This window comes from Phyllobates terribilis, unplaced genomic scaffold, assembly GCF_046119375.1.
Source record: "Phyllobates terribilis strain yellow unplaced genomic scaffold, ASM4611937v1 Scaffold_1__5_contigs__length_1240528914, whole genome shotgun sequence".
Taxonomy (NCBI): domain Eukaryota; kingdom Metazoa; phylum Chordata; class Amphibia; order Anura; family Dendrobatidae; genus Phyllobates; species Phyllobates terribilis.
In genome coordinates, this window is record NW_027362761.1 from 107,209,981 (window position 1) to 107,237,782 (window position 27,802).

Sequence of the window (27,802 nt, forward strand, 5' to 3'; positions counted from 1 at the left end):
TTTAACTCATTAACAATCAATCACTAGCTTAAAAGACAACAGGAGACCATAAAGTGCAGGGAAAAAAAAAAAAAAAACAGACTAGCAAACTCGGCATGGATCATAAACTCTTAAAGTAAGTGTGATGACCTTTAAGTATCATGGAATAAAAAAGGTAGAGGAGTGAAAAAATATATACCAGAAATTGATAGGCTGCAGAGCATTGCATGGAGATACAAGGCAGTTTTCAGGACAGATCACACAAGCAGTGAAAAATATATACCAGAAATTGATAGGCTGCAGAGCATTGCATGGAGATACAAGGCAGTTTTCAGGACAGATCACACAAGCAGTGAAAAATATATACCAGAAATTGATAGGCTGCAGAGCATTGTATGGAGATACAAGGCAGTTTTCAGGACAGATCACACAAGCAGTGAAAAATATATACCAGAAATTGATAGGCTGCAGAGCATTGCATGGAGATACAAGGCAGTTTTCAGGACAGATCACACAAGCAGTGAAAAATATATACCTGTAAGAAGAGAAGAAAGATGAATATTAGCAATGCCATTTTCTAACTGCCAGGGCACTTTGCTAAATTATGGCACTTCGATAAAGTATGCATAAATGCTATATGCATAAATGCCCCCGCATAAATGCTGCCCCTTAACTAAGTCTCAATATATAGGGACGTATCTGCTTAGATCTGCACAGATTTAACTCATTAACAATCAATCACTAGCTTAAAAGACAACAGGAGACCATAAAGTGCAGGGAAAAAAATAAAAAAAAACAGACTAGCAAACTCGGCATGGATCATAAACTCTTAAAGTAAGTGTGATGACCTTTAAGTATCATGGAATAAAAAAGGTAGAGGAGTGAAAAAATATATACCAGAAATTGATAGGCTGCAGAGCATTGCATGGAGATACAAGGCAGTTTTCACGACAGATCACACAAGCAGTGAAAAATATATACCAGAAATTGATAGGCTGCAGAGCATTGCATGGAGATACAAGGCAGTTTTCAGGACAGATCACACAAGCAGTGAAAAATATATACCAGAAATTGATAGGCTGCAGAGCATTGCATGGAGATACAAGGCAGTTTTCAGGACAGATCACACAAGCAGTGAAAAATATATACCAGAAATTGATAGGCTGCAGAGCATTGCATGGAGATACAAGGCAGTTTTCAGGACAGATCACACAAGCAGTGAAAAATATATACCTGTAAGAAGAGAGGAAAGATGAATATTAGCAATGCCATTTTCTAACTGCCAGGGCACTTTGCTAAATTATGGCACTTCGATAAAGTATGCATAAATGCCCCCACATAAATGCTGCCCCTTAACTAAGTCTCAATATATAGGGACGTATCTGCTTAGATCTGCACAGATTTAACTCATTAACAATCAATCACTAGCTTAAAAGACAACAGGAGACCATAAAGTGCAGGGAAAAAAAAAACAGACTAGCAAACTCGGCATGGATCATAAACTCTTAAAGTAAGTGTGATGACCTTTAAGTATCATGGAATAAAAAAGGTAGAGGAGTGAAAAAATATATACCAGAAATTGATAGGCTGCAGAGTATTGCATGGAGATACAAGGCAGTTTTCAGGACAGATCACACAAGCAGTGAAAAATATATACCTGTAAGAAGAGAAGAAAGATGAATATTAGCAATGCCATTTTCTAACTGCCAGGGCACTTTGCTAAATTATGGCACTTCGATAAAGTATGCATAAATGCTATATGCATAAATGCCCCCGCATAAATGCTGCCCCTTAACTAAGTCTCAATATATAGGGACGTATCTGCTTAGATCTGCACAGATTTAACTCATTAACAATCAATCACTAGCTTAAAAGACAACAGGAGACCATAAAGTGCAGGGAAAAAAAAAAAAAAAAACAGACTAGCAAACTCGGCATGGATCATAAACTCTTAAAGTAAGTGTGATGACCTTTAAGTATCATGGAATAAAAAAGGTAGAGGAGTGAAAAAATATATACCAGAAATTGATAGGCTGCAGAGCATTGCATGGAGATACAAGGCAGTTTTCAGGACAGATCACACAAGCAGTGAAAAATATATACCTGTAAGAAGAGAAGAAAGATGAATATTAGCAATGCCATTTTCTAACTGCCAGGGCACTTTGCTAAATTATGGCACTTCGATAAAGTATGCATAAATGCTATATGCATAAATGCCCCCGCATAAATGCTGCCCCTTAACTAAGTCTCAATATATAGGGACGTATCTGCTTAGATCTGCACAGATTTAACTCATTAACAATCAATCACTAGCTTAAAAGACAACAGGAGACCATAAAGTGCAGGGAAAAAAAAAAAAAAAAACAGACTAGCAAACTCGGCATGGATCATAAACTCTTAAAGTAAGTGTGATGACCTTTAAGTATCATGGAATAAAAAAGGTAGAGGAGTGAAAAAATATATACCAGAAATTGATAGGCTGCAGAGCATTGCATGGAGATACAAGGCAGTTTTCAGGACAGATCACACAAGCAGTGAAAAATATATACCAGAAATTGATAGGCTGCAGAGCATTGCATGGAGATACAAGGCAGTTTTCAGGACAGATCACACAAGCAGTGAAAAATATATACCAGAAATTGATAGGCTGCAGAGCATTGCATGGAGATACAAGGCAGTTTTCAGGACAGATCACACAAGCAGTGAAAAATATATACCAGAAATTGATAGGCTGCAGAGCATTGCATGGAGATACAAGGCAGTTTTCAGGACAGATCACACAAGCAGTGAAAAATATATACCAGAAATTGATAGGCTGCAGAGCATTGCATGGAGATACAAGGCAGTTTTCACGACAGATCACACAAGCAGTGAAAAATATATACCAGAAATTGATAGGCTGCAGAGCATTGCATGGAGATACAAGGCAGTTTTCAGGACAGATCACACAAGCAGTGAAAAATATATACCAGAAATTGATAGGCTGCAGAGCATTGCATGGAGATACAAGGCAGTTTTCAGGACAGATCACACAAGCAGTGAAAAATATATACCTGTAAGAAGAGAAGAAAGATGAATATTAGCAATGCCATTTTCTAACTGCCAGGGCACTTTGCTAAATTATGGCACTTCGATAAAGTATGCATAAATGCTATATGCATAAATGCCCCCGCATAAATACAGGATGAAACGTTGCCGAGATTGATGATATTTTGGACAATCGAAAACCTCATTTTGCTCATTTATTGAGTGATCATGAGAGTGTTTAGACTTCATGATCATTGTGAAAGAGCATTCCTAGGCTCCTAACAACACTTATTCACAATAATCATGTAGTGTAAATGCCCCTGTACCTCGATAACCTTCTGCAACAAGTTATCAAAATGGTTCGTTGTGAGTACTGATGATAACTTAACATGTGAATAGAGCCACGTCCATTCCATTTGCGCTAATCTGGTGCAACTTTCAGTCTGGTCCTCAGTGGCAGTTGGTCTTCAGTTCTGTGCCCAACATCATCATCCACCTCTGGCGCTTACTAAGCTCAGCAATGTCTTGATTTTCTGCGTTGTGCTGCAACATCATAATGTCACAAGGCTTAGTAAGTGCCAGAGGTACCGAGCATACTGGGCACAAAGGTGAAGTCTGGCTGCCATGGTGGACCAGACTTGTCACCAGACCAGGGCAGGGTTAATTGAATTGCTCATCTCTAGTTGTGAGCCATGATGATAACCTTTGCTATATCTCTTTCTATACATCAATTACACATTTGAAAAAAGAAACCACAACTGTGTAATGCTTTTTAAAGTGTTTCTCCAATTTCAAAGGAAAAGGACTTTACAGTAAAATAGTTTTTCTAAATCATTCTATTAGAGGATTTTGCTGTTAATCCACAGCACAGACAGCTATAGGGATATGCTGTGGGCTGCAATAAAGTAGGCAGCATCCTGCTTGGCACTCTTAGCATGCGCTGTAACCTCCTTTAACACTTTTCATTGAGAAAAATGAATCGACTGCACTATTAGGATAGTAGAAGGAGATGAACGGCTTTCCTTCGCTGGTGTCAATATCCCTCGCTTTTCGAGGTACTCTAACCTCGTCCTTATGTGGTAGTTTCCTGAGGACAAGGTTGGAGTACCCACTAGTGGACATCACATAGAAATTAGGGGATTCCGCTTTTATGCACATAAAGTGTAAGCACTGTGTAAAGAAAAGTATTGCCGCTTTATAATTTATCTTGTGAGTCCTCACCACATTAAAGATCTCTGCTTTCAATAAAGAGTCTTAATTCAGTGACATCAAGCAGAGAGCTTGATTAAAAGTGTCAGATGCGCTGCAGATTTTCCACCCACAGTGTATAAGATTTTACCAAATCTCTGAAAAAAATGACCTACAGTCTGGATTTTAAATCTGGAGTATGTCAATTTTTGCCTCAAATTTCATCCCAAATTTGATGCAGATTTGCTGTGGATCCACAGCAGAAAACTTGTATCTGTGACCGTAGCATTACTGTGCTCAAACCCTAAACTGCACTTGGGCAGCCCTTCAAGTGCATATCGTAATAGTTTGTCTGGGAACTGCTTGCTGGCATAAACATGGGAGAACAACGTAACTTTGCATTAAGTAACAGATAGATTATACTAGTTGGAAAAGACCAGTGTGTAAAGAAAACCATGTTTCCAACTTTTGTTTAGTCTTTAAATTCCTGTACTGTTTCTTGGACAGATATCATTGTAAAGAAATTTTGATTTTATTCTTTTTTTTTTTTTTTTTAGTGGATGACACTGTGGTTGTAATACCTTATGGGAGTCGCCACATCCGGCTGGTTCTTAAGGGCCCTGATCACTTGTGTAAGTATACGTATATAGATATTTTTACAATTTTAAATAAGAAAAAAAAAAGATTAGTACATCCAGATGACTGAAGCATGGGTGATTATGTAGGATTTTGCCATTTAATCTGAGAGCAGCAGCATAATGTAGGGGCAGAGAACTTGAAACCAGAAATGTGTCACTTGCTCAGCAGCTTGCTGTAGTTTCAATACAATCAGTGTTTTATCAGTTGGATATTATCACTGCAGGACTAAATGTCGTGTGCAGGAAAGTCCAGCTAATCTGTGTAACCACGCCCACACCACTGATTATCAGCTTCCTGCCTATGCACAGTGTACACAGAAAAGTGCCAATCAGTTGTGTGGGCGGGATTACACAGAACTCAGCTTTCAGATAACTGGTAGATCTGCAGCAGACAAAACAGGGATGCTATCACAACTGCTGCACCCAGTAAAGTAAGTGATACATCGCTGGAATCAGGGTCTCTGCCCTACATCCTGATGCTCTCAGATTAGGGAGCAAAATCTTGCTGATAGTCATGGTAGATTAAAGGGAATCTATCATGAGTCCAGAAGATAAAGAAAGATTGATGGTAATAACAGTGATGATGAATTAGAAAGAGATTCATCAATTCTTGAAACTTACAAGTTAAGGGTAGGGTCACACGACCAATGTCTCCAAATTGGAGTAAAAGCAATCTGATTTTTCTGATCAGACTTTGATCAGAGTGGCATTATTTTTGACGCAGAGAGAAAAAAAAGTTTCCCTATCTTCTCCATTTTGTCAGTCCATGAAAATCCGACTGCACTCATATGTCATCCAAGTACGGTGTGATTTTTTTTCACGGACCCATAGACTTGCATTGGCGATTTTGATCCGACAGTCAGATCAAAATCATCAGACATGTACCCAGCCCCATAGAATATCATAGGTACGAGTGCTATCTGGGAAAACCATGGATAGCACTCGTACAAGAAAATCGGTCACATGCACGACCCCAAAGTCTAACTATAGCACCCCATATTTTTACTAGGCTTCACTAAGGACTTGCTAATTTTTATTACGTCCATTCTGGCTAAGTATTGATTTTTATGGTCACTAAATCGATTAATAATTGACAATCATGTAACTGACCCCTACGATCCAACTATAGAATAACATGCACAGATAGCATGGCAGCTAGTTATATTGTCAATGGGGAGTTAAGGCAGTAATAAATCACTGTTGGTACTGTTATAGCTGGTGCAGGTCTGGGTCAGGGAAGACCAACTGGTGACCCTTAAAGTAACAGTACTTAATTATTAAACAGAGCAATGCTTAAAAATGCTGCCTATGTGCTGGCTGTACTTACTAGAAAAGAGCTTTCTGAAAACAATTGGTGCTAGTGTTACCTCCTCTGCCAGCTTTAAGTAGGAAGGAAATGGCTTGTAGAAACAGGAAACCTAAGGCCTCTGGGGGTTCTATTGCATATGGATTTTAGCCCTGTACATCATTAGAGTGCTGGTAGGTGACAACATTTTTCTGAAAATTATTCTGTGTTTACATTTTAAAGTACAAAGGAAAAAAAGGCAAAAGAAAAGCATTCAATACACCAGTACGCACTTCATGACGCCATCATAATGGATGTGAATGGGGGAGGGGTGGAACTGGTGCTTAACTCTTAGGAAACTGCCTGATTCCTCCTGGCACTGAATGAAACTTAAGTCTAGTATATCTGCTAATGGCAGCTGTTAGATTTCTGGAATAGAACATTTTGTAGGGATTAGCACCTTGTAATCACTTGATTCTGCCCGATAGCTGTAAGGAAAGCGCTCAGTGCTCCATCATTCAGCAGGTAGGTAAAGCAGGTCTGTGCTAGAGTCATACCAATTACAATCTACCTTATGCTACTTCTTTCATAACGTGTATAAAATGCTGCAATGTAAGAATGCTTTCACACCAAATATTGATTCCATTTGGATTTCTATTTTTTTTCACTAACTTTGTATTTTGTTAGTTGATAAAAATAAACCATTAATCTGAGGCCATTTTCCGTTTTTGCGTTTTCGTTTTTTCCTCCTCTTCTTCCCAGAGCCATAACTCTTTTATTTTTTTTATTTATTTTTTGCTTGTTACTGTACTTGTTAGTCCCCTTAAGGGACTTGAACATAAGATCATCTGATGGCTTGAGCTATGTACATCAATACCAAAGTATTGCTGCATATAGTAAAAATCACAGTCTCCTTTGAAGCCTGGCCACAGGCAAGGTTTCAAGGGAGTTCGATAATAACAAGCAAGGAGGTCTTAATGAGACCACCGGCTGTCATAGCAACTCATCGCCAATCCGAGATCACTAGACAGCAACGCCGATGAGCTCATAAATGACACACCCCTATGCTGGCGCATTGTTAATGCCTCTGTCAGTTTGACTGCAACATTTAACAGGTTAATAGTGAAGGGCAGCACTTCATGAAACCCGCAATTGTTAAAGGTGGGTTCTGGCTGTAACATTACCTGCCGGGTATGGGGATCATGTAAGGGGTGAATAGGTTAAAACACTATTATTAATGCATTCTTATTTTGCAACATTTTTGTACATACCTGCCTAATACTGTTGCGTAGTACTGTAAATTAGGTAAAATTGTATGAAAATAACAATATTATAAAGCTACACACATGCAATAGCTTAAAAAAGTATGTTTTTTACATCTGATGCATGTTGTTATATGAAATAGATTCTTTACCATTGTATTCTTCTAGAACATTTTAGATACACGTAACACAATGTGACATACAGTAGCAAAAAGGTGCTGAATGTTCTTACGACTTTTGTATGTTACCATTTCAGTGCTCCAAACTGGGTGCATAGAGACATTCTCATAGGGAATAATGTTTGTGTTTTGTCAATAAAACAGAATAATTTCAAACTGAAAGGATTTGTTCCAAAATGACGCTTTATCCATGGGATAATATGATGTTTAACATAATGATAATGTGCTGATCGTTGGGGTTCCCACTAATTATGAGAACGGGGTCCCAGGACCACTCACACATTCTGTCTAACATTTACAGACTTGGAAACTAAGACCCTACAAGGTGTGAAAGGTGAGAACGGACTTAGCAGCACAGGCTTATTTCTTGTGGACAACACTACTGTGGACTTTCAAAGATTCCCTGACAAAGAAATCCTAAGGATGGCTGGTCCTCTCTCTGCAGACTTCTCTGTAAAGGTAAGCTGAAAGTAGCAAGTGTTCTGTAAAAGATTCTTGGCTGCACTGGATAGTTTTCTGATCTTTATTTACAATGGTAGGGTAAGAGGAACCAGTCATGTCTGAGAAATATAGATCCGAGTCTACAGGTCAACCTTAGATATACAGGGTGGGTCATTTATATGGATACACCTAAACTAAATGGGAATGGTTGGTGAGATCAACTTCCTGTTTGTGGCACATTAGTATATGCGAGGGGGAAAATGTTTCCAGATGGGTGGTGACCATGTCGGCCATTTTGAAGTTGGCTATTTTGGATCCGACTTTATTTTTTTCAATGGGAAGAGGGTCATGTGACACATCAAACTTATTGAGAATTTCATAAGAAAAACAATGGTGTGCTTGGTTTTAACATAACTTTATTCTTTCATGAGTTTTTTACAAGTTTATGACCACTTATAAAATGTGTTCAAAGTGCTGCCCATTGTGTTGGAGTGTCAATGCAACCCTCTTCTCCCACTCTTGACACACTGATAGCAACACCACAGAAGAAATGCTAGTACAGGCTTCCAGTATCCGTTGTTTCAGATGCAACAACTCTACAACCAAGAGATGTAGTGAGGAAGATAAAAGTGTCTAACATGCAAAATGCATCAGATCTATCATACAATGTTCAACACTTATAAATTTGCCACTTTTGCCTGCCATGTCTAGTTTCAAGATGTCCAAACTGAAGACCGTAATAATAGATGTTCCCAATATCTCTTATTTTGGAAAATTCCAGGGTTCATTGTCTGTTCTCTGTTCATTGTCTGTTAACAATGGTCAAGTAAGGCTCATAAATACATCAACCGAGTTAATCACATAATTAGATTAATTCATCACTGAAATGGGAATATCTGTATCTCTGCTGTAGCCTTGGGTGGTCGGTGTTATAGAAATAGTTAAGTATGGAGGAGTGACACTGTTTCCATACTCCCATATAAAGAAGCACTCCTCCCATCAAATTTTTTATCCTCTTAATGTATTGCAATCATATTTTATAGCACTGTGTACTTACAATTGCTCATTTTGCCTTTCTACCCAGCTAATTCTTCTCTTTTCTCTGCTCTATGTAGAAACAGGAAGTCTCTTTTCCCTGCATAAATCATTCCCCTCTTCACCTCCTGACTCAGCTGCTCCGCTCCTCCTCCTGCCAGGGACTTTTGCAGTGATGACTCATGCAGAGAAAAGTGACCTCCTGTTTCTACATAGAGGTGGGAATGATTCAGCTAGTCAGCTTTTAATCATGTGAGGTCATAGACCTAATGAGAAAGAGAAGAATTAGCTGAGTAGAAGGGCAAAATGAGCAATTGTAAGTACACAGTGCTATATAATATGATGTAATGTAATATAATGTAATATATTAAGAGGATACAAATTTTGATGGAAGTGCTTCTTTAAAGACAAATATCCCCATTTAGCTATGAATGGCTAAGATGGGAACTCCTCTTTTATATGGCAGGTCCATTGCGTATAGTTACAGCAAAATTAGTTCTGTCTTGAACATACTAGTACAGAGGTCCTGATGGTCAAGCGTTCTTCCAAAATACAATCTAGATTTTTTCATTCAAATGGCGGGATCTAAATATGGAATTAAAAAATACCAAAAGTACAAGATCATTGCAGAAGCCTTTGGAACTTAACATTAAACTACTCTGATTATAGGAAAATGTATTTTTCAGGATCACCATATGGCATTTAATATAAACCTATGCCCTGAATGCCGAGCTTAGCTGAGCAGGTTTGACCCTGAAATATATGTAGCATTGTATTCCAGGAATAATCATTTTCGGGTTTCTTTAAAGCTTAGTTGATGAAGGCTTTTTGGAAACATTTTGGGATGAAGAACAGTCCACACTGAGGTTTCAACAGATGAGATTTTGCCTGCCGTGAACACTGAACGATCTCTCTGACAATACTTACATGTAACTTACATGATTTGCATGAAAATGAATATTCAATATGGCAAAATGAATGTATTGATTAGTGTCAGGCAAAATGTATTTTTGGTCCCAGTTTTAAAAAATGAAAACTGTCTTAAATTTCCACCCCATGTCCATTTGTAAGACATAGAACTGCAGTGCTGGCCCCCACCCTAAGAATTTTTATTACCGTCGTAAACCCTCAGCGCAGAGCAGCGTCTAGTTTAAACTGGTCTCTCCCTCCAATTCTATTGTTTAGCTGGACAAACGTTTAATGTCAATTTTAATAACGCACAGGACTGTCACAAACACAGGGACCACATTTTTGGAATGCTCACCTTTTTCCCATTATAATAGTATATCTTGCATAACTGAGAAACGACCGGGAACTGGGATAATGGATTCTGAGCTTCTGAGAGTCATAGCGATTTCATATTTGATATCAATCTTCATGAATAGTGGTGACGGTCAAGATGATGTCTCCCTCTTGGATGTGGGACCCCCCCACACCAAGATATGAAATCTGAAGGATTTTTAGGTCTTCTGCAGCTGGGTGGGCTCGCAAAGCCGAGCCCCCCTTGTGAGGTAAATAATGGGTGTCTCCCAGAGTTTTGGCTGCTTTGCTAAAAACCAGATCGGCCATTTTCCAAGTCATTCTTCTCAGGGACGTCAGACGCACGCACACCACGCTGCGTGGAAGAATCACCTCTAATTCCCGGGGAGCTGTCCCCCCCACGGAATCTGAGACCATCACCTTGTGAAGCAGGATTTGCTATTACTTATCCCTTTTATTTTACTAACTGTTTATGCATATATGTAAATTGTCTCCTTTATAATATCTTGTATATATTTTGTAAACACTGCCCCCCTTTTGGGAGTAAATCATTATTATTTACCAGTTTCGTTCTTCTTGTCCTATGTCGAGCAAACACGTTCCTCACCCGCTAATTCACGTTACCTAGCGGGTACCCGATCCACCTGTTAAGCGATCGGTGGTGGCAGTATACCAGTATTTATGTGATATTGTGGTTTGAGGGTGGCTGGTCAGAGGTATATATACGTTCCTGGAAGGAACTGGTGGTATATATACGTCCTGTCACATCACGTGCCGCCATAGTCGACATAAATTAGAGCAGCTGCACCCGTGCTTATCCTTGGTCAATACCGTGTGTGACCAGCAGGATAAGGGGGCGCCAGAGAGCTGCAAGGTCTGACCCAAAAGTGGGTTTGTTTTCATGACAAATTGGTGGCAAGCAGTGGGATCATGGGACATTAGTGATCGGGTTTGAGCAATCATTCCTCTCACTAAAAACTTGCACGGTTCTTACCTGGACCCTACACAAAAGTTTTGAAGATCGAACTCAGTGTTTATTAGATCTGAGACAATACTGTATGTGTAGCAGTTACCCCTACCCTTCTTCGTTTTTTCTTTTCTATCTATATTTTGGTGATCATGGTCATCGTTGGGGAGCACTGGTACAGCCAGCAGAAAAAGGACACTCTTATTGGAATATGTATAACCAAAGGCATTGACCCCCTCGGCAAAAACAAAGAACAAATGGCTGCTGCACTGGCGCAGCTGGAGACCGAGCAAGCCCTTCTCCAGACCTCAGCAGGGCCAGGGGTCAGCCGAGATATGGACAGTACTACTGCCGGGGTCCCACCTGTAGACGCACGCCGCGTCAGCGACCAGGGCAGCGTGGACCCCTATCTGCAGATGACTCTATAGCAACTGCCTGCAGAGGATCATGAAGGCCTTCTGAAAGTAATTCAGCAGCACCAGGAGCGGCGAGCAGAGGCCGAAGCCCAGCGAGAGGCCCAGAGAGCCCAGCGAGAGGCCGAGCGAGAGGCCGAGAGAGCCCAGCGAGAGGCCCAAGCTCAGAGGGCCCATGAACTGCAGATGGCCCAACTCGGGATCCCAGCTTCCACCTCATGGAACGGTGAGACCAACAATGCGACCCTCTTTAAGCCCCGTCCAGAGCATTTTCCTGTGATGGAAAAGGACGGCGACCTCGACACCTTTCTGAGGGGTTTTGAAAAGACTTGCAGACAGTACCAGCTGCCTGAGGAACAGTGGGTGCGATACTTAACTGCAGGGCTGCGAGGCAAAGCTCTGGATGTTTTTGAGGCTCTTCCACCGAGCCTCGATGGGAACTATGATGCCATTAAGCAGGCCCTAATCCAGAGGTTCCAACTGACTCCTGAGGTGTACCGTAAAAAGTTCTGGAACCTCCAACGTGGACCGCACGACAGTTACAGCGATGTGGTGCATGGGCTCCGAACCAACTTTGAGCAGTGGATCCAAGGACTCTCAGCGACCACCTTTGAGCAGCTAAAGGACCTGATGGTGAAAGACCAGTTCCTGCATCTGTGTCCGACTGAGGTACGGCAGTTCGTGATAGATCGGGAGCCACCAGATTCCAATAAAGCAGCGCAGATCGCAGACACCTACGAGGCCAACCGGAGACCAGAGGTGCGGAAGCCGGTTGTCACCAGCTGGAAAGGGGGTAAGCCATCAACCACCATCCCTGCCCCTGCCAGCCGACCTTCCGGAGGCCTTTTTCCTGTTACCAATGCCCGGCCTGCATCTGATGCCCGCAGGTGTTATTTCTGCAACCAGACTGGTCATCTCAGCGCCACTTGCCCAGAGAAGCAGAGGAAGAACCCCCTATCCAAGGACCCAGGGCCTAAGGCATCAGTTCTTTTGTTGGGAGGGCCTGTGAAAACTTGCAGTCTGTCAGGGTGGGGGACACTCTCACTGTAGGCCTCAAGGACACTGGGGCCGAACGAACCCTCATCCGACCCGAACTGGTGTCCGCTGAAGAGCTTATTCCGGGAAAGACCCTGACTGTCACCGGGATTGGGGGCGTCCGATGCCCTTTGCCCATGGCCCGGGTTTTTATTAATTGGGGTGCGGGGAGTGGGGTGAAGGAAGTGGGAATATCTGCAAACCTACCTGCAAATGTTTTGTTGGGAACTGATTTGGGGAGGGTGTTTGCTTATTATGCCCCTGACCCCCTCCTAGATCTGATACGGTTGGTAAGGTTAATGCTAATAATGGGAATGTCAATGCTTTACCTGATGATGATGATGTTGTATTGGAAGGTGCAGGAGAACTCAGCCATGTCACTCGGCGGGGTGATGTTGCTGAGGATCCCCTAGCAGGAGCAAAGGTCAGTGCCAAGGGTAATGGGGAGAGGCACGAGGACCATGAAGCAGGTGGTGCTGTGCCAGTGACCAGTGTCACAACAGAAGGTGACCTGGCTGATAGTCGCTGTCCCATACGTAGCACTGTGCCTGAGGTAATGGAGGATGATGGAGAAGTAGTTCTCATGGCCTCTCAGGCTAATGAGACGGTGTTATTCCCCGGGGAGACGGCCTATATAGCCGCTGTTACCCGCAGTCAGAGTGCCCAGAACGCAAGTAACGCCCTGCCTTCTGGACCCTCCTCGGACAGAGGAATAACTGAATCAGGTATGGACCCAGAGCCTGTCCCAGAGGGTCCCAGTGAGGACGTGGCCTTAACCTCACTTCTGGCTTCCTCCAGCCAGGAGTTTCAGGCAGCTCTGCACTCAGATGCTAGCCTGGAGACGTTAAGGAGCCTCGCTGAGAAGCCCACCTCCAAGTCGGATAAGGAGAGGGTATTCTGGGACCAAGGGAGGTTGTACCGGGAGACAGATCCCTGTACACCCCAACAGGAGTGGCTGAGGGAAAGACAGCTGGTCGTCCCCTACCAATTCAGGGATGAGTTGTTGCGGATCGCCCATGAAATTCCACTCGCTGGACACTTGGGGGTCAGCAAAACCAAGGCCCGGCTGTCTCATTACTTTTATTGGCCCAAAATGAGGACAGATGTGGTGAACTACTGTCGCTCCTGTACCACGTGTCAAAGAGTGGGAAAGTCAGGGCCGGCCCCCAAAGCCCCCCTGATCTCTTTGCCAGTGATAGAGGAGCCTTTCCAGAGGATTGCTGTGGACCTTGTGGGACCACTGGCCATACCCAGCAGCTCTGGAAAGCGTTTCATCCTTACCGTGGTAGACTATGCTACCAGGTATCCGGAGGCAGTAGCCCTGTCCTCAATTAGGGCGGATAAGGTGGCGGACACCCTCTTGGCCATCTTTTCGCGAGTAGGATTTCCCAGGGAGATGCTTACCGACCAGGGGACCCAGTTCATGTCACACTTAATGGAGGCCCTATGTAAGAAAATGTAGGTGCAGCATTTGGTATCGAGCGCGTATCACCCACAGACCAATGGTTTGTGTGAGCGATTCAACGGTACCCTCAAACAGATGTTAAAAATGCTGGTTGAAACCCAGGGTCACGACTGGGAGCGTTACCTCCCACACCTGTTATTTGCTTACAGAGAGGTTCCACAGGCCTCGACGGGGTTCTCCCCCTTTGAGCTCCTGTATGGCAGACGTGTCCGAGGACCCCTTGGGTTGATAAGGGAATTCTGGGAAGAAGAGCCGAGCTCCCCAGGAGTGTCCATCGTGGAGTATGTCATGCGCTTCCGTGACAAGATGCATACCTTGACGCAGTTGGTGCATGACAACATGGCGCAAGCCCAGGCTGACCAGAAGCATTGGTACGACCAGAACGCCCGAGAACGGACCTACCAGGTGGGTCAGAAGGTGTGGGTGCTGGTCCCCGTACCAAAGGACAAGGTTCAGGCGACCTGGGAAGGCCCGTACGTCATTCACCAACAGCTCAACCAGGTCACCTATGTGATCACACTTGACCACGAGCGGGGTAGGCGGAAGGCGTTTCACGTTAATATGATGAAGTGTAACGGGTCTGGGAGGCGGAAACTCTGGGCTACTATACAAGGGAGCGGTCCTTGTAAGGGAGCGGGTGGCGACCAGGCAGGCAGTCACAGCAGGTGACCGGGACAGTCTCTGGGTGTACGGGCAGGAGGTCACGGCAAGTGATCAGGGCAGTCTCTGGAAGAACGGGCTGGAGGTCACGGCAAGTGACCGGGGCAGTCTCTGGAAGAACGGGCTGGAGGTCACGGCAAGTGACCGGGGCAGTCTCTAGGTAAGGGGTAGGTACGACCTGTGATGGCTGAACCTCCAGGTAGGCTAGCAAGGCAGATGGAGGATGTGTGCTCCCAGGTGAGCAAGCGAGAGTCTCTGGAATAGCAGGTGGTCACAGCACGTGACGGCGGAGCCTCCAGGTAGGCAAGCAGGCAGGTAGCGGAGAAGCGCTCCCAGGTGAGCGGGCAAGAGTCTGGAATAGCTGGTGGTCACAGCACGTGACAGCGGAGCCTCCGGGCAGGCAAGCAGGCAGGTAGCGGAGAAGCGCTCCCAGGTGAGCGGGCAAGCTGGTCCATAGACAGACTGACCGGAGTTGTAAGGCAGACCGTCGGACCTCAGGCAAGCAGGCAGGTAGCTGATGTGCGCTCCCAGGTGAGCGGGCAAGTTGGTCCTTAGACAGACTGACCGGAGTTGTAAGGCAGACCGTCGGACCTCAGGCAGGCAGGCAGGTAACAGGAAATCAGGCAGGATTAGGACAACAAGCTGGCAGGAATCTGGCAGGTAACTGGCAGGTAACTGGCAACGGGACCTGAGGGCTGAAGCAGAGTAGAACAGTGCAACAACATTGCTCGGGCACCTCCATTTTGGAGGAGGTGCCTTATATATGGTAAAGTCCTCCGGCCATTGGCCGGGGACTCCTTAGGACGGCGCTCGGCCCCTTTAAGAGGGAGGGAGGGCGCGCGCGCGCGCCCTAAGCACAGTGGCCGGGAAGGAGCGCGCGCTGCCAGCAGAGCGGGAGAGGGACGCCGGGCACGGAGCAGAGCGGTGAGGGGAACAGCGTCCCTGCCTAGCAGAGGGCAGGGACGCCGGCACTACAGTACCCCCCCCTTTAGGCCCCCCCTTTTTTAGGCCAGATAGAAATTTAGCTAGGATGAGAGGGGCATGGATGTTCTCCCGGGGCTCCCACGTTCTCTCCTCAGGACCAAACCCCTTCCAATCTACCAGAAAAAAGGTCTTTCCTCTTACCCTTTTGGTGGCAAGAATGTTCTCTACCTCAAACTCGTCCTCAGCAGAAACCGGAGCAGGAGGCGTACCTGTAGACTTGGAAAAAGAGTTAAGCACCACGGGTTTGAGGAGAAATACATGGAAGGAGTTAGGGATCCGTAAGTTGGCCGGGAGTTTCAATTTATAGGCCACCGGGTTGATCTGACTGATGACCTCCAGAGGACCGATGAACCGAAGCCCTAACTTGTAAGAAGGTATCTTGAGTCGAACATATTTAGATGAGAGCCAGACTTTATCTCCTGGACGAAATTGTGGAGGATCCAGGCGTTTCTTGTCAGCGTGTCTTTTCATACGCTCGGATGACAGAAGGAGTGCGGACCGGGTACTCTCCCATATGGAGGAAAATTTGCTAACGAGAGATTCCGCAGCCGGGTTGTCCACAGAGGTGGAGACAGGAAAAGGAATCCGAGGATGCTGACCAAAGACTACAAAAAACGGGGATTTGGAGGAGGATTCGCTCTCGTGATTATTATAAGAGAACTCGGCCCATGGTAGGAGATCCACCCAGTCAGAATGGTGGGCATTAACGAAGTGCCGGAGGTAACTGGTCAGGTTCTGATTGATCCGCTCCACTTGACCATTGGACTGTGGGTGGTAAGCGGAAGAGAAGTCCAGGGTGACGTCTAGTAGTTTACAAGTGGCTCTCCAGAAACGTGAGGTGAACTGTACCCCACGATCCGACACGATGTGGAGGGGCAGGCCATGAAGACGGAAGATGTGGCGGATAAAGTCTTTAGCCAGCTCGGGTGCAGACGGAAGGCCTGGCAGGGGAATAAAGTGAGCCATCTTGGAAAAGCGGTCAGCGACCACCCAAATGACCGTACAACCGGCAGAGACGGGGAGATCAGTTATAAAGTCCATTGCTATATGCTGCCAGGGGGCAGCAGGTACAGGAAGCGGAAGGAGGCGTCCTGCTGGCAGATGTCTCGGGACTTTGTTGCGGGCGCAGGACACACAGGCAGAAACAAAGTCTATTATGTCCTTGTGCAGGGTAGGCCACCAATAGTGCCGGGCAATAAGCTGGAGGGTCTTTTTCTGACCGGCGTGGCCAGCTAGTTTAGACAAATGGCCCCAGTGTAGGATCTTCTCCCGATCAGGTACTGAAACAAACGTCTTACCGGGAGGGAGACGATTTAGACTCACGGGAGCCACCTGCATTACTCTGGCGGGATCGATGATATGTTTAGGTTCTTCCTCGAGATCGGACACCAGAAAGGATCGGGACAAGGCGTCTGCTTTGACGTTTTTGTTAGCCGGGCGAAAATGAAGAACAAAATCAAAGCGAGCAAAAAACAAGGACCACCGGGCTTGGCGCGGGTTAAGTCTCTGGGCATGATGGAGGTAAGCCAAGTTCTTGTGGTCAGTGTAAATTATTACCGGATGAAGAGCCCCCTCGAGTAGGTAACGCCACTCCTCCAACGCCAGCTTGATGGCCAATAACTCTCGGTCTCCTATGGAATAGTTGCGCTCAGAAGAGGAGAAGAGTTTGGAGAAGAAGCCACAAGTTACCATTCTCCCGGAAGATGATTTTTGAGTAAGTACCGCTCCGGCTCCAGAGGAGGAGGCGTCAACTTCCAGGAAGAACTGCTTGTTGCCGTCCGGGCGATGCAGCACCGGGGCGGAAGAGAAGGCCTGTTTTAGGGAAAGAAAGGCCTCCTCTGCTTCGGGCGGCCACTCTTTGGGATTAGTACCCTTACGGGTGAGCGCGGAAATTGGGGCAGTCCGGGAAGAGAAGTGCGGGATGAAGAGGCGGTAATAGTTGGCGAAGCCCAGGAACCGTTGAATAGCCTTCAACCCCTCTGGTCGGGGCCATTTCTCGATGGCAGACAGTTTCTCAGGATCCATTTGTAGGCCGGTCTAAGAGATAATGTAGACCAGAAACGGAAGCGAGGTCTGCTCAAAGAGGCACTTCTCATATTTAGCGTAGAGATGGTTCTGCCTGAGCCTGAGCAGGACCTGACGAACATCCCTCCGGTGAGTCTGGAGATCCGGAGAGAAGACCAAGATGTCGTCCAGGTACACCACTACGCAGGAGTAGAGAAGGTCCCGGAAGATGTCATTGACCAACTCTTGAAAGACGGCAGGAGCGTTACAGAGGCCAAAGGGCATTACCAGATATTCATAGTGGCCGTCCCGGGTGTTGAATGCCGTCTTCCATTCATCCCCCTGACGGATACGAACCAGGTTGTACGCCCCACGGAGGTCCAGTTTGGTGAAGATTCTAGCCCCCCTCAGACGATCAAATAACTCCGGAATGAGCGGAAGGGGGTACTTATTCTTCACCGTGATCTGGTTAAGGCCTCTATAGTCTATACAGGGACGGAGAGAGCCGTCCTTCTTTTTGACGAAAAAGAAGCCTGCTCCCGCCGGGGAGGTAGATTTCCGGATGAATCCCCTGGCCAGATTCTCCTCAATATATTCGGACATCGACCGGGTCTCAGCAGCGGATAATGGATAAATACGCCCACGGGGAGGAGAAGTACCAGGTAACAGGTCGATAGGGCAGTCGTATGGTCTATGAGGGGGTAGTGTCTCTGCCTACTTTTTATTAAAGACATCAGCATAAGACCAATAAGGAATCGGAAGTCCAGGTAGATTAGCTGGGGTAGGAGAAGGACGGACGGGATGAACGGGAACCAGACAGGTCTTATGGCAGCCCTGTCCCCAGCGAAGGACTTCTCCGGTCTGCCAGTCAAGAACGGGTGCATGTTTCTGGAGCCAAGGTAGGCCTAGCAAGAGGGCGTGAGAGAGTCCAGGCAGAACATGGAAGGAGATACTTTCAGAATGCAGCATTCCCACCTGCAGAGTAATGGATTCGGTGATGAGTTGGATGGGGCGTGGTAAGAGCCCCCCATCCACGGCAGCAACAGACAAGGGTACAGCCAGAGGTTTGGTGGGGATGCGGTATTTCTCTACCAGGGACTGTGAAATAAGATTCCCGGCTGCTCCAGAGTCCAGTTGGGCTAGTTCGAAATAACGGTTCTCCCCGTAGACGATTGAAACTGACAACAGCAGGGATGGAGAGGATTTATTCTTGTCTAGGTGGACCTCTCTGAGCGAACCTAGACACAGGCGTTTCCCGACCTCTCCGGGCAGGCACGGATCCGGTGCTCCTTACTGCCACAGTAGAAGCAGGTCCCCTCGGCACGGCGTAAGTCCTGACGGGTCTTGACCATCTTGGTCTGGTCGACCTGCATAGGCTCAGGAGGGTGTACCTGGTTAGAGACAGAAGGAGTGACGGGTTTCTGAAAAGTAGGAGCTAGACGTGGTAACCTCCTCTCACGGGTGACCTCTCTGGCACGCTCCTGGAACCGTAGGTCAATCCGGGTGGCAAGAGTTATTAAGTCATCGAGAGTGGTAGGAATGTCCCGACCGGCAAGTTCATCTTTAATACGGCCGGACAGACCCTCCCAGAAGACGGAAACCAGAGCGTCGTTATCCCAGGCCAGCTCCGAGGCAAGGGTACGGAACCGTATGGCATATTGGCCCACGGTGAGACTTTCCTGACGGAGGCGTAGCAACGATGATGCGGATGAGGTCTTCCGTCCGGGTTCGTCGAAGACTTTCCGGAAAGCCGTGAGAAAAGCAGGCAAGTTGGACACCAGGGGGTCTCCTCTCTCCCATAGAGGATTTAGCCAGGCCAGGGCCTCCCCGGTGAGATGGGACATGATGAATGCAATTTTGGCTCGGTCGGAGTTAAACTGGTGGGACAATAGTTCAAAGTGCAGGGTGCACTGATTTATGAAGCCCCGAGCCTGGGCTGAGTCGCCTCCGAAGCGAGGAGGTGCAGAAAGCCGAGGTCCGGGGTAGGATATCATGGTGTTAGTGGACAGCGGAGCTGCCGGATTGCGAGACATGGCACTGGCGGAGGTTGTTGGTGGAACAGTCAGAGTGTCCAGGCGAGTATTGACATTCCGCAGGTGACCCAGGATGGACTCCTGTTGGGACCTTTGACGGGACAGTTCATGACACAGGTCCGAGAGCGAGGGAGCTTGGGTGCCACCGGGTTCCATGGCCCGAGCAAACTGTAACGGGTCTGGGAGGCGGAACCTCTGGGCTACTATACAAGGGAGCGGTCCTTGTAAGGGAGCGGGTGGCGACCAGGCAGGCAGTCACAGCAGGTGACCGGGACAGTCTCTGGGTGTACGGGCAGGAGGTCACGGCAAGTGATCAGGGCAGTCTCTGGAAGAACGGGCTGGAGGTCACGGCAAGTGACCGGGGCAGTCTCTGGAAGAACGGGCTGGAGGTCACGGCAAGTGACCGGGGCAGTCTCTAGGTAAGGGGTAGGTACGACCTGTGATGGCTGAACCTCCAGGTAGGCTAGCAAGGCAGATGGAGGATGTGTGCTCCCAGGTGAGCAAGCGAGAGTCTCTGGAATAGCAGGTGGTCACAGCACGTGATGGCGGAGCCTCCAGGTAGGCAAGCAGGCAGGTAGCGGAGAAGCGCTCCCAGGTGAGCGGGCAAGAGTCTGGAATAGCTGGTGGTCACAGCACGTGACAGCGGAGCCTCCGGGCAGGCAAGCAGGCAGGTAGCGGAGAAGCGCTCCCAGGTGAGCGGGCAAGCTGGTCCATAGACAGACTGACCGGAGTTGTAAGGCAGACCGTCGGACCTCAGGCAAGCAGGCAGGTAGCTGATGTGCGCTCCCAGGTGAGCGGGCAAGTTGGTCCTTAGACAGACTGACCGGAGTTGTAAGGCAGACCGTCGGACCTCAGGCAGGCAGGCAGGTAACAGGAAATCAGGCAGGATTAGGACAGCAAGCTGGCAGGAATCTGGCAGGTAACTGGCAGGTAACTGGCAACGGGACCTGAGGGCTGAAGCAGAGTAGAACGGTGCAACAACATTGCTCGGGCACCTCCATTTTGGAGGAGGTGCCTTATATATGGTAAAGTCCTCCGGCCATTGGCCGGGGACTCCTTAGGACGGCGCGCGCGGCCCCTTTAAGAGGGAGGGACGGCGCGCGCACGCGCCCTAAGCACAGTGGCCGGGAAGGAGCGCGCGCTGCCAGCAGAGCGGGAGAGGGACGCCGGGCACGGAGCAGAGCGGTGAGGGGAACAGCGTCCGTGCCTAGCAGAGGGCAGGGACGCCGGCACTACATGAAGGCTCATCAAGAACGTGGAACCTGCGTCCTACTGGTCTGCAACCTGCCCGAGGATGGGGAGGATGACCCCCTCTTGGACATGCTCGCCCAAGCGAAGGCCAGCGGGTCCCTAGAGGATGTAGAGATAAGCGCCTTGCTATCCGCAGACCAGAGGTCTCAGCTGCGAGCAGTGCTGAAACCCTTCCAAGCAGTGTTCACCAACATGCCTGGCAGGACTGAGGCTGCGGTCCATGAAGTGGACACCGGGAATCATGCCCCACTCCGACGGACAGCCTATTGAATCTCCGACGAGGTGCAGCATGTCATGCACCAGGAGGTCGAGGAGATGCTGAAGCTGGGGGTGATTAAGCGGTCCAAGAGCGCGTGAGCCTCACCTGTAGTCCTGGTGCCAAAAACGGACCGGACCACCCGATTCTGTGTGGACTACAGGGGGCTCAACGCTATCACAGCTTCTGATGCACAACCAATGCCACGCATTGAGGAGCTGCTGCGAGCTATCTCTCCATTATGGATTTGAGTCGGGGATATTGGCAGATTCCCTTGAGCCCCGGGGCCCAGGAGAAGTCCGCCTTTATCACCCCCTTCGGATTGTATGAATCCACGGTCATGCCTTTCGGCATGAAAAATGCCCCTGCCACTTTCCAGCGAATGGTCAACCACCTGCTCCAGGGACTAGAGAGGTACGCAGTGGCGTACCTGGATGACATTGCCATCTTCAGTCCCACCTGGGAGGATCACCTCGAGCATCTGCAGCAGGTGCTCGGGTGCACTCACCAGGCGGGCTTGACCATCAAGCCGGGAAAGTGCCAGATGGGCATGAACGAGGTCCACTACCTGGGGCACCGGGTCGGTGGGGGTACTCTGAAGCCAGAGCCTGGGAAGGTGGATGCTATCGTGTCCTGGCCCACCCCCAGGACCAAGAAGCAGGTGCAGTCCTTCTTGGGCACCGCAGGGTACTATAGACGCTTTGTACAAGACTATAGTAGCCTTGCGAAGCCCTTGACAGACCTCACCAGGAGGAGCCTACCCCATTCAGTCAAGTGGACAGATGAATGCGAGGTGGCCTTCCGGGCTTTGAAGACTGCCCTGAGCAGCTCTCCTGTACTAAAGGCGGTCGACGGCACACGACCACTCTTAGTACAGACCGACGCCAGTGAATTTGGCCTCGGTGCTGTACTCAGCCAGGTCGACTCGGGGAACCAAGAACACCCCTTGTTGTACCTAAGCCGGAAACTGCTGCCGAGGGAAGTGGCCTATTCCACCATAGAGAAGGAGTGCCTAGCCATTGTATGGGCCCTCAACCGCTTACAGCCTTACTTGTACGGGCGCCCCTTCACTGTCGTGAATGACCACAACCCCCTGAGTTGGCTGCACACCATGTCAGGTGCCAACGGAAGGTTGTTACGCTGGAGCCTCACCCTCCAGCAGTACGACTTTACCGTTCAACACCGCAAAGGCTGCGAGCATGGCAATGCCGATGAGTTGTCCCGGCGAGGGGAGCCTCCAGACATATGCTTGGAGGAGTACCAGAAGGTCCTACCTCCATAGCGCAGCCTAAAAGGGGGAGGTGTCAGGCAAAATGTATTTTTGGTCCCAGTTTTAAAAAATGAAAGCTGTCTTAAATTTCCACCCCATGTCCATTTGTAAGACATAGAACTGCAGTGCTGGCCCCCACCCTAAGAATTTTTATTACCGTCGTAAACCCTCAGCGCAGAGCAGCGTCTAGTTTAAACTGGTCTCTCCCTCCAATTCTATTGTTTAGCTGGACAAACGTTCAATGTCAATTTTAATAACGCACAGGACTGTCACAAACACAGGGACCACATTTTTGGAATGCTCACCTTTTTCCCATTATAATAGTATATCTTGCATAAATGAGAAACGACCGGGAACTGGGATAATGGATTCTGAGCTTCTGAGCGTCATAGCGATTTCATATTTGATATCAATCTTCATGAATAGTGGTGACGGTCAAGATGATGTCTCCCTCTTGGATATGGGACCCCCCCACACCAAGATATGAAATCTGAAGGATTTTTAGGTCTTCTGCAGCTGGGTGGGCTCGCAAAGCCGAGCCCCCCTTGTGAGGTAAATAATGGGTGTCTCCCAGAGTTTTGGCTGCTTTGCTAAAAAACAGATCGGCCATTTTCCAAGTCATTCTTCTCATGGACGTCAGACGCACGCACACCACGCTGCGTGGAAGAATCACCTCTAATTCCCTGGGAGCTGTCCCCCCCACGGAATCTGAGACCATCACCTTGTGAAGCAGGTTTTGCTATTACTTATCCCTTTTATTTTACTAACTGTTTATGCATATATGTAAATTGTCTCCTTTATAATATCTTGTATATATTTTGTAAACACTGCCCCCCTTTTGGGAGTAAATCATTATTATTTACCAGTTTTGTTCTTCTTGTCCTATGTCGAGCAAACACGTTCCTCACCCGCTAATTCACGTTATCTAACGGGTACCCGATCCACCTGTTAAGCGATCGGTGGTGGCAGTATACCAGTATTTATGTGATATTGTGGTTTGAGGGTGGCTGGTCGGAGGTATATATACGTTCCTGGAAGGAACTGGTGGTATATATACGTCCTGTCACATCACGTGCCGCCATAGTCTACATAAATTAGAGCAGCTGCACCCGTGCTTATCCTCGGTCAATACCGTGTGTGACCAGCAGGATAAGGGGGCACCAGAGAGCTGCAAGGTCTGACCCAAAAGTGGGTTTGTTTTCATGACAATTAGCTTTTCTCAAAGCATCAGTAGGCACATTGAACTTTCTACTAGTTTGTGCGCACGGACAGATGAAACAGCACTTTTTCCCATTCGGTACATGGTATTCGGCTGTTTGAGGTAATGTAAAACACATTGCTGGAAGTAATACTTGCCTTTTAGAACCACAAGAAAAATATAGCGTTTGGGAATCACAATAAAATGAAAGCTTTTTAAGAAGGTCATAAAGACCTTGCGAGGCCCTTTGTCACATAACTGTAAAGTGCTGCACTGGATCCAAGACTTTTCTGTAGTGTCAAGGGAACCAAAGTCACTCGGCACTATCCATTACAAGGGGCTACGCGGCACAAGTATTCTAATTCGTTGTTAGCCTAGCATTTATTTCAGATATGACTTATTATAATGAGAATTATCTGTTAACGTCCTTCATAAATATGCAACTTAACGTCAAGCTTTTTGTGCGGGGTGGGCGATTAATCCAGGTTTTACAAGTTAATGGTTTTGGAAGTCCAGTTCCCAATATTCCATATTTCACTCATTTTTAGCCACCCTAAAATGATACTCTGTAAAACATTTTTGATCCAGTGCCAGTTGCTTAGAATTCTTCATATATGTGAACCGTTAACTTTTCGACATCTGCTGCCTCATTAGTGAGGTTACTACAGTATATTTATTTTACTGCAGCTACAAGGTTGAAGTTTCCATTTTTTTTTTGTGAAATGTGGACAAAAAATCCATTTGTTTTTAACAAATAAAAATAAGGTTTTATTTGGACTTATCTTTTTTAGGAAAATACACTATATATATGTAAATGTAGATAAATAGTTATAAAACAACTTGCCTCCTAAACCTGTCTAGAAAGAAATATTGTAGTAATTAAAACAGATCTGTTATGAATTTTAACATTACAAAATCTATATTGTCCTTAATTTTATAGGTCTCGTACCTGATGAGGCTGGTGTACAGTACAGTCAAAATGACTATAGTCTTATCTGAATGTTTTCCCACCTGATATTAAAATTGTATTAACATAGAATCCGGCTCTATTTACAGTGCCTACAAGTAGTATTCAACCCCCTGCAGATTTAGCTGGTTTGATAAGATGCAAATAAGTTAGAGCCTTCAAACTGCAAACGAGAGTAGGATTTATGAACAGAAGCATAAATCTTACAAACCAAAAAGTTATGTTGCTCAGTTGAATTTTATTAAATTTTAAACATAAAAGTGTGGGTCAATTATTATACAACCCCTATGTTTAATATTTTGTGGAATAACCCTTGTTTGCAATTACAGCTAATAATCGTCTTTTATAAGACCTGATCAGGCCGGCACAGGTCTGTGGAGTTATCTTGGCCCACTCCTCCATGCAGATCTTCTCCAAGTTATCTAGGTTCTTTGGGTGTCTCATGTGGACTTTATTCTTGAGCTCCTTCCACAAGTTTTCAATTGGGTTAAGGTCAGGAGACTGACTAGGCCACTCCAACACCTTGACTTTTTCCCTCTTGAACCAGGCCTTGGTTTTCTTGGCTGTGTGCTTTGGGTCGTTGTCTTGTTGGAAGATGAAATTACGACCCATCTTAAGATCCTTGATGGAGGAGCGGAGGTTCTTGGCCAAAATCTCCAGGTAGGCCGTGCTATCCATCTTCCCATGGATGCGGACCAGATGGCCAGGCCCCTTGGCTGAGAAACAGCCCCACAGCATGATGCTGCCACCACCATGCTTGACTGTAGGGATGGTATTCTTGGGGTCGTATGCAGTGCCATCCAGTCTCCAAACGTCACGTGTGTGGTTGGCACCAAAGATCTCGATCTTGGTCTTATCAGACCATAGAACCTTGAACCAGTCTGTCTCAGAGTCCTCCAAGTGATCATGAGCAAACTGTAGATGAGCCTTGACATGACGCTTTGAAATTAAAGGTACCTTACGGGCTCGTCTGGAACGGAGACCATTGCGGAGGAGTACGTTACTTATGGTATTGACTGAAACCAATGTCCCCACTGCCATGAGATCTTCCCGAAGCTTCTTCCTTGTTGTCCTTGGGTTAGCCTTGACTCTTCGGACAAGCCTGGCCTCGGCACGGGAGGACACTTTCAAAGGCTGTCCAGGCCGTGGAAGGCTAACAGTAGTTCCATAAGCCTTCCACTTACGGATGATGCTCCCAACAGTGGAGACAGGTAGGCCCAACTCCTTGGAAAGGGTTTTGTACCCCTTGCCAGCCTTGTGACCCTCCACGATCTTGTCTCTGATGGCCTTGGAATGCTCCTTTGTCTTTCCCATGTTGACCATGTCTGAGTGCTGTTCACAAGTTTGGGGAGGGTCTTAAATAGTCAGAAAAGGCTGGCAAAAGAGATCTTTAATCCACACATGTGAAGCTCATTATTCTTGGTGCCTGAACTACTTCTTAATACTTTAGGGGGACCAAACAGAATTCTTGTGGTTTGAGGGGTTGAAAAATAAATGACACTCTGAATTAACTTTTAACGTTTTAAAAAAAAACAAAAACAATATTTGCTGCAGTGCATTTCCCACTTCCAGGCTGATCTACAGTACAAATGTCACAATGCCAAGTTAATTCCGCATGTGTCAACCAGCTAAATCTGCAGGGGGTTGAATACTACTTGTAGGCACTGTATATATTTATTAGTGTAAAATACTAATTTTAGTATCAGAAGAGAAAACTATAACATAGTATTATACAGCCATTTTGCCATGGATTTTTAAAGTAAGTACATCAGCCTCATCCGGTCTTCGAGACGTTTTTAATAATGTATGCAGTTTGTATTGTGAAATCTGATGAGAAATTCTCTTTTAGAGGCACAATAAACCTACACATCTGTTTTTAGTATAAGAATATAGATATAGCAAAGCTGAGTTTATTACTTACTCTTATGTTACAACACGCAATTTCTGTTTTTACATAATCTTGATCTCAAGAATTTAAGCAACCCAAGAGCTTGTGACTATACCATTCACATGTATAGCTACACTTTCTTGTACCCTCAGTTTACGTCCCGCTGCCTGTTCTGCACCGATGAGTGGTCATTTCTCCTGCCTCTAGAATTGTCACCACTGTGGCATGGAGATTGCTATGGTCGGTCTTAATCATAGCTCCCTGCCTTTCCTATCCTATCGCGCCTTTAAGGCTTGGATTAGACTTAGTACTGCACTCTTCATTCTAATGGAAGCAGGAGGAATGGAATACAGACCCCAACAGAGGAGGCAGTGGTGGGCGAGTGGAAGGCACCAGGATAGGTGACTGAACATGTGAAATGTAGAGACATTTTTCAGTCCCATATTAGAGTCTCTCTTAAATATTATTTTAAGGGTTCGCTCACACTAGCCAGCGTATAACTCAAACGAGTGCTATCTGATGTTTCATCAGATAGCACTCACTCCAATTTTACACTATGGAGCAGTGCCGGCTAGCGTTTATTTTCTCCTGCCGAGTTGTCATGAGAAAAAAATCGCTGCATGCTGTGATTGGCAGCTTATATCGGATGGCGCGCACCCATACAAGTCTATGGGTGTGTGCAAAACAGACTGCACTCAGATGTCATCCGAGTGCAGTCTGATATAGGCCGACGCCCACAATGGAGAAGATGGAGAAATTAAGTTCTCCATCTTTTCCGCACCTGTGATCTGATTCTTGCATGCAAGAGAATTGGATCACAGTTAAATGGTCATTTGCATATAGCCTCCGATCCTCTCGCATGAGAGATTCATCAGATGCTACTCGCCAGTGTGAGCGAGGCCTAAATCCACTAAGCTTTAGAAATATTACAAAAGCAAGACTTCCAATGTGCCCAAGAAGTGTGAAGTGTTCCAATAAGCATGGCATCAGCAGGGTTGAACCTACTATTTACAGTGCATGACACTGTAGACACATGTCCATTTGTGACTCTGCTTAAATGGAATCTGTCAGCAGGTTTTTGCTACCCCATATGAGAGCAGCATAATGTAGGCAAAGA

The 27,802-nt window shown here is 46.5% G+C and overlaps 1 protein-coding gene across 3 annotated transcripts in view; it reads left to right on the top strand.

Moving 5' to 3' along the window:
- Positions 1-27,802, top strand: part of ADAMTSL1 (ADAMTS like 1) — a 1,187,598-nt gene that overhangs the window by 942,733 nt on the left and 217,063 nt on the right. For all 3 annotated transcript variants that reach the window (XM_073665475.1, XM_073665465.1, XM_073665483.1), the window contains 2 exons: positions 4,752-4,826; positions 7,860-8,017. In XM_073665475.1, coding sequence (XP_073521576.1) covers positions 4,752-4,826; positions 7,860-8,017 — 233 coding nt within the window. The remainder of the gene's footprint in view (positions 1-4,751; positions 4,827-7,859; positions 8,018-27,802) is intronic.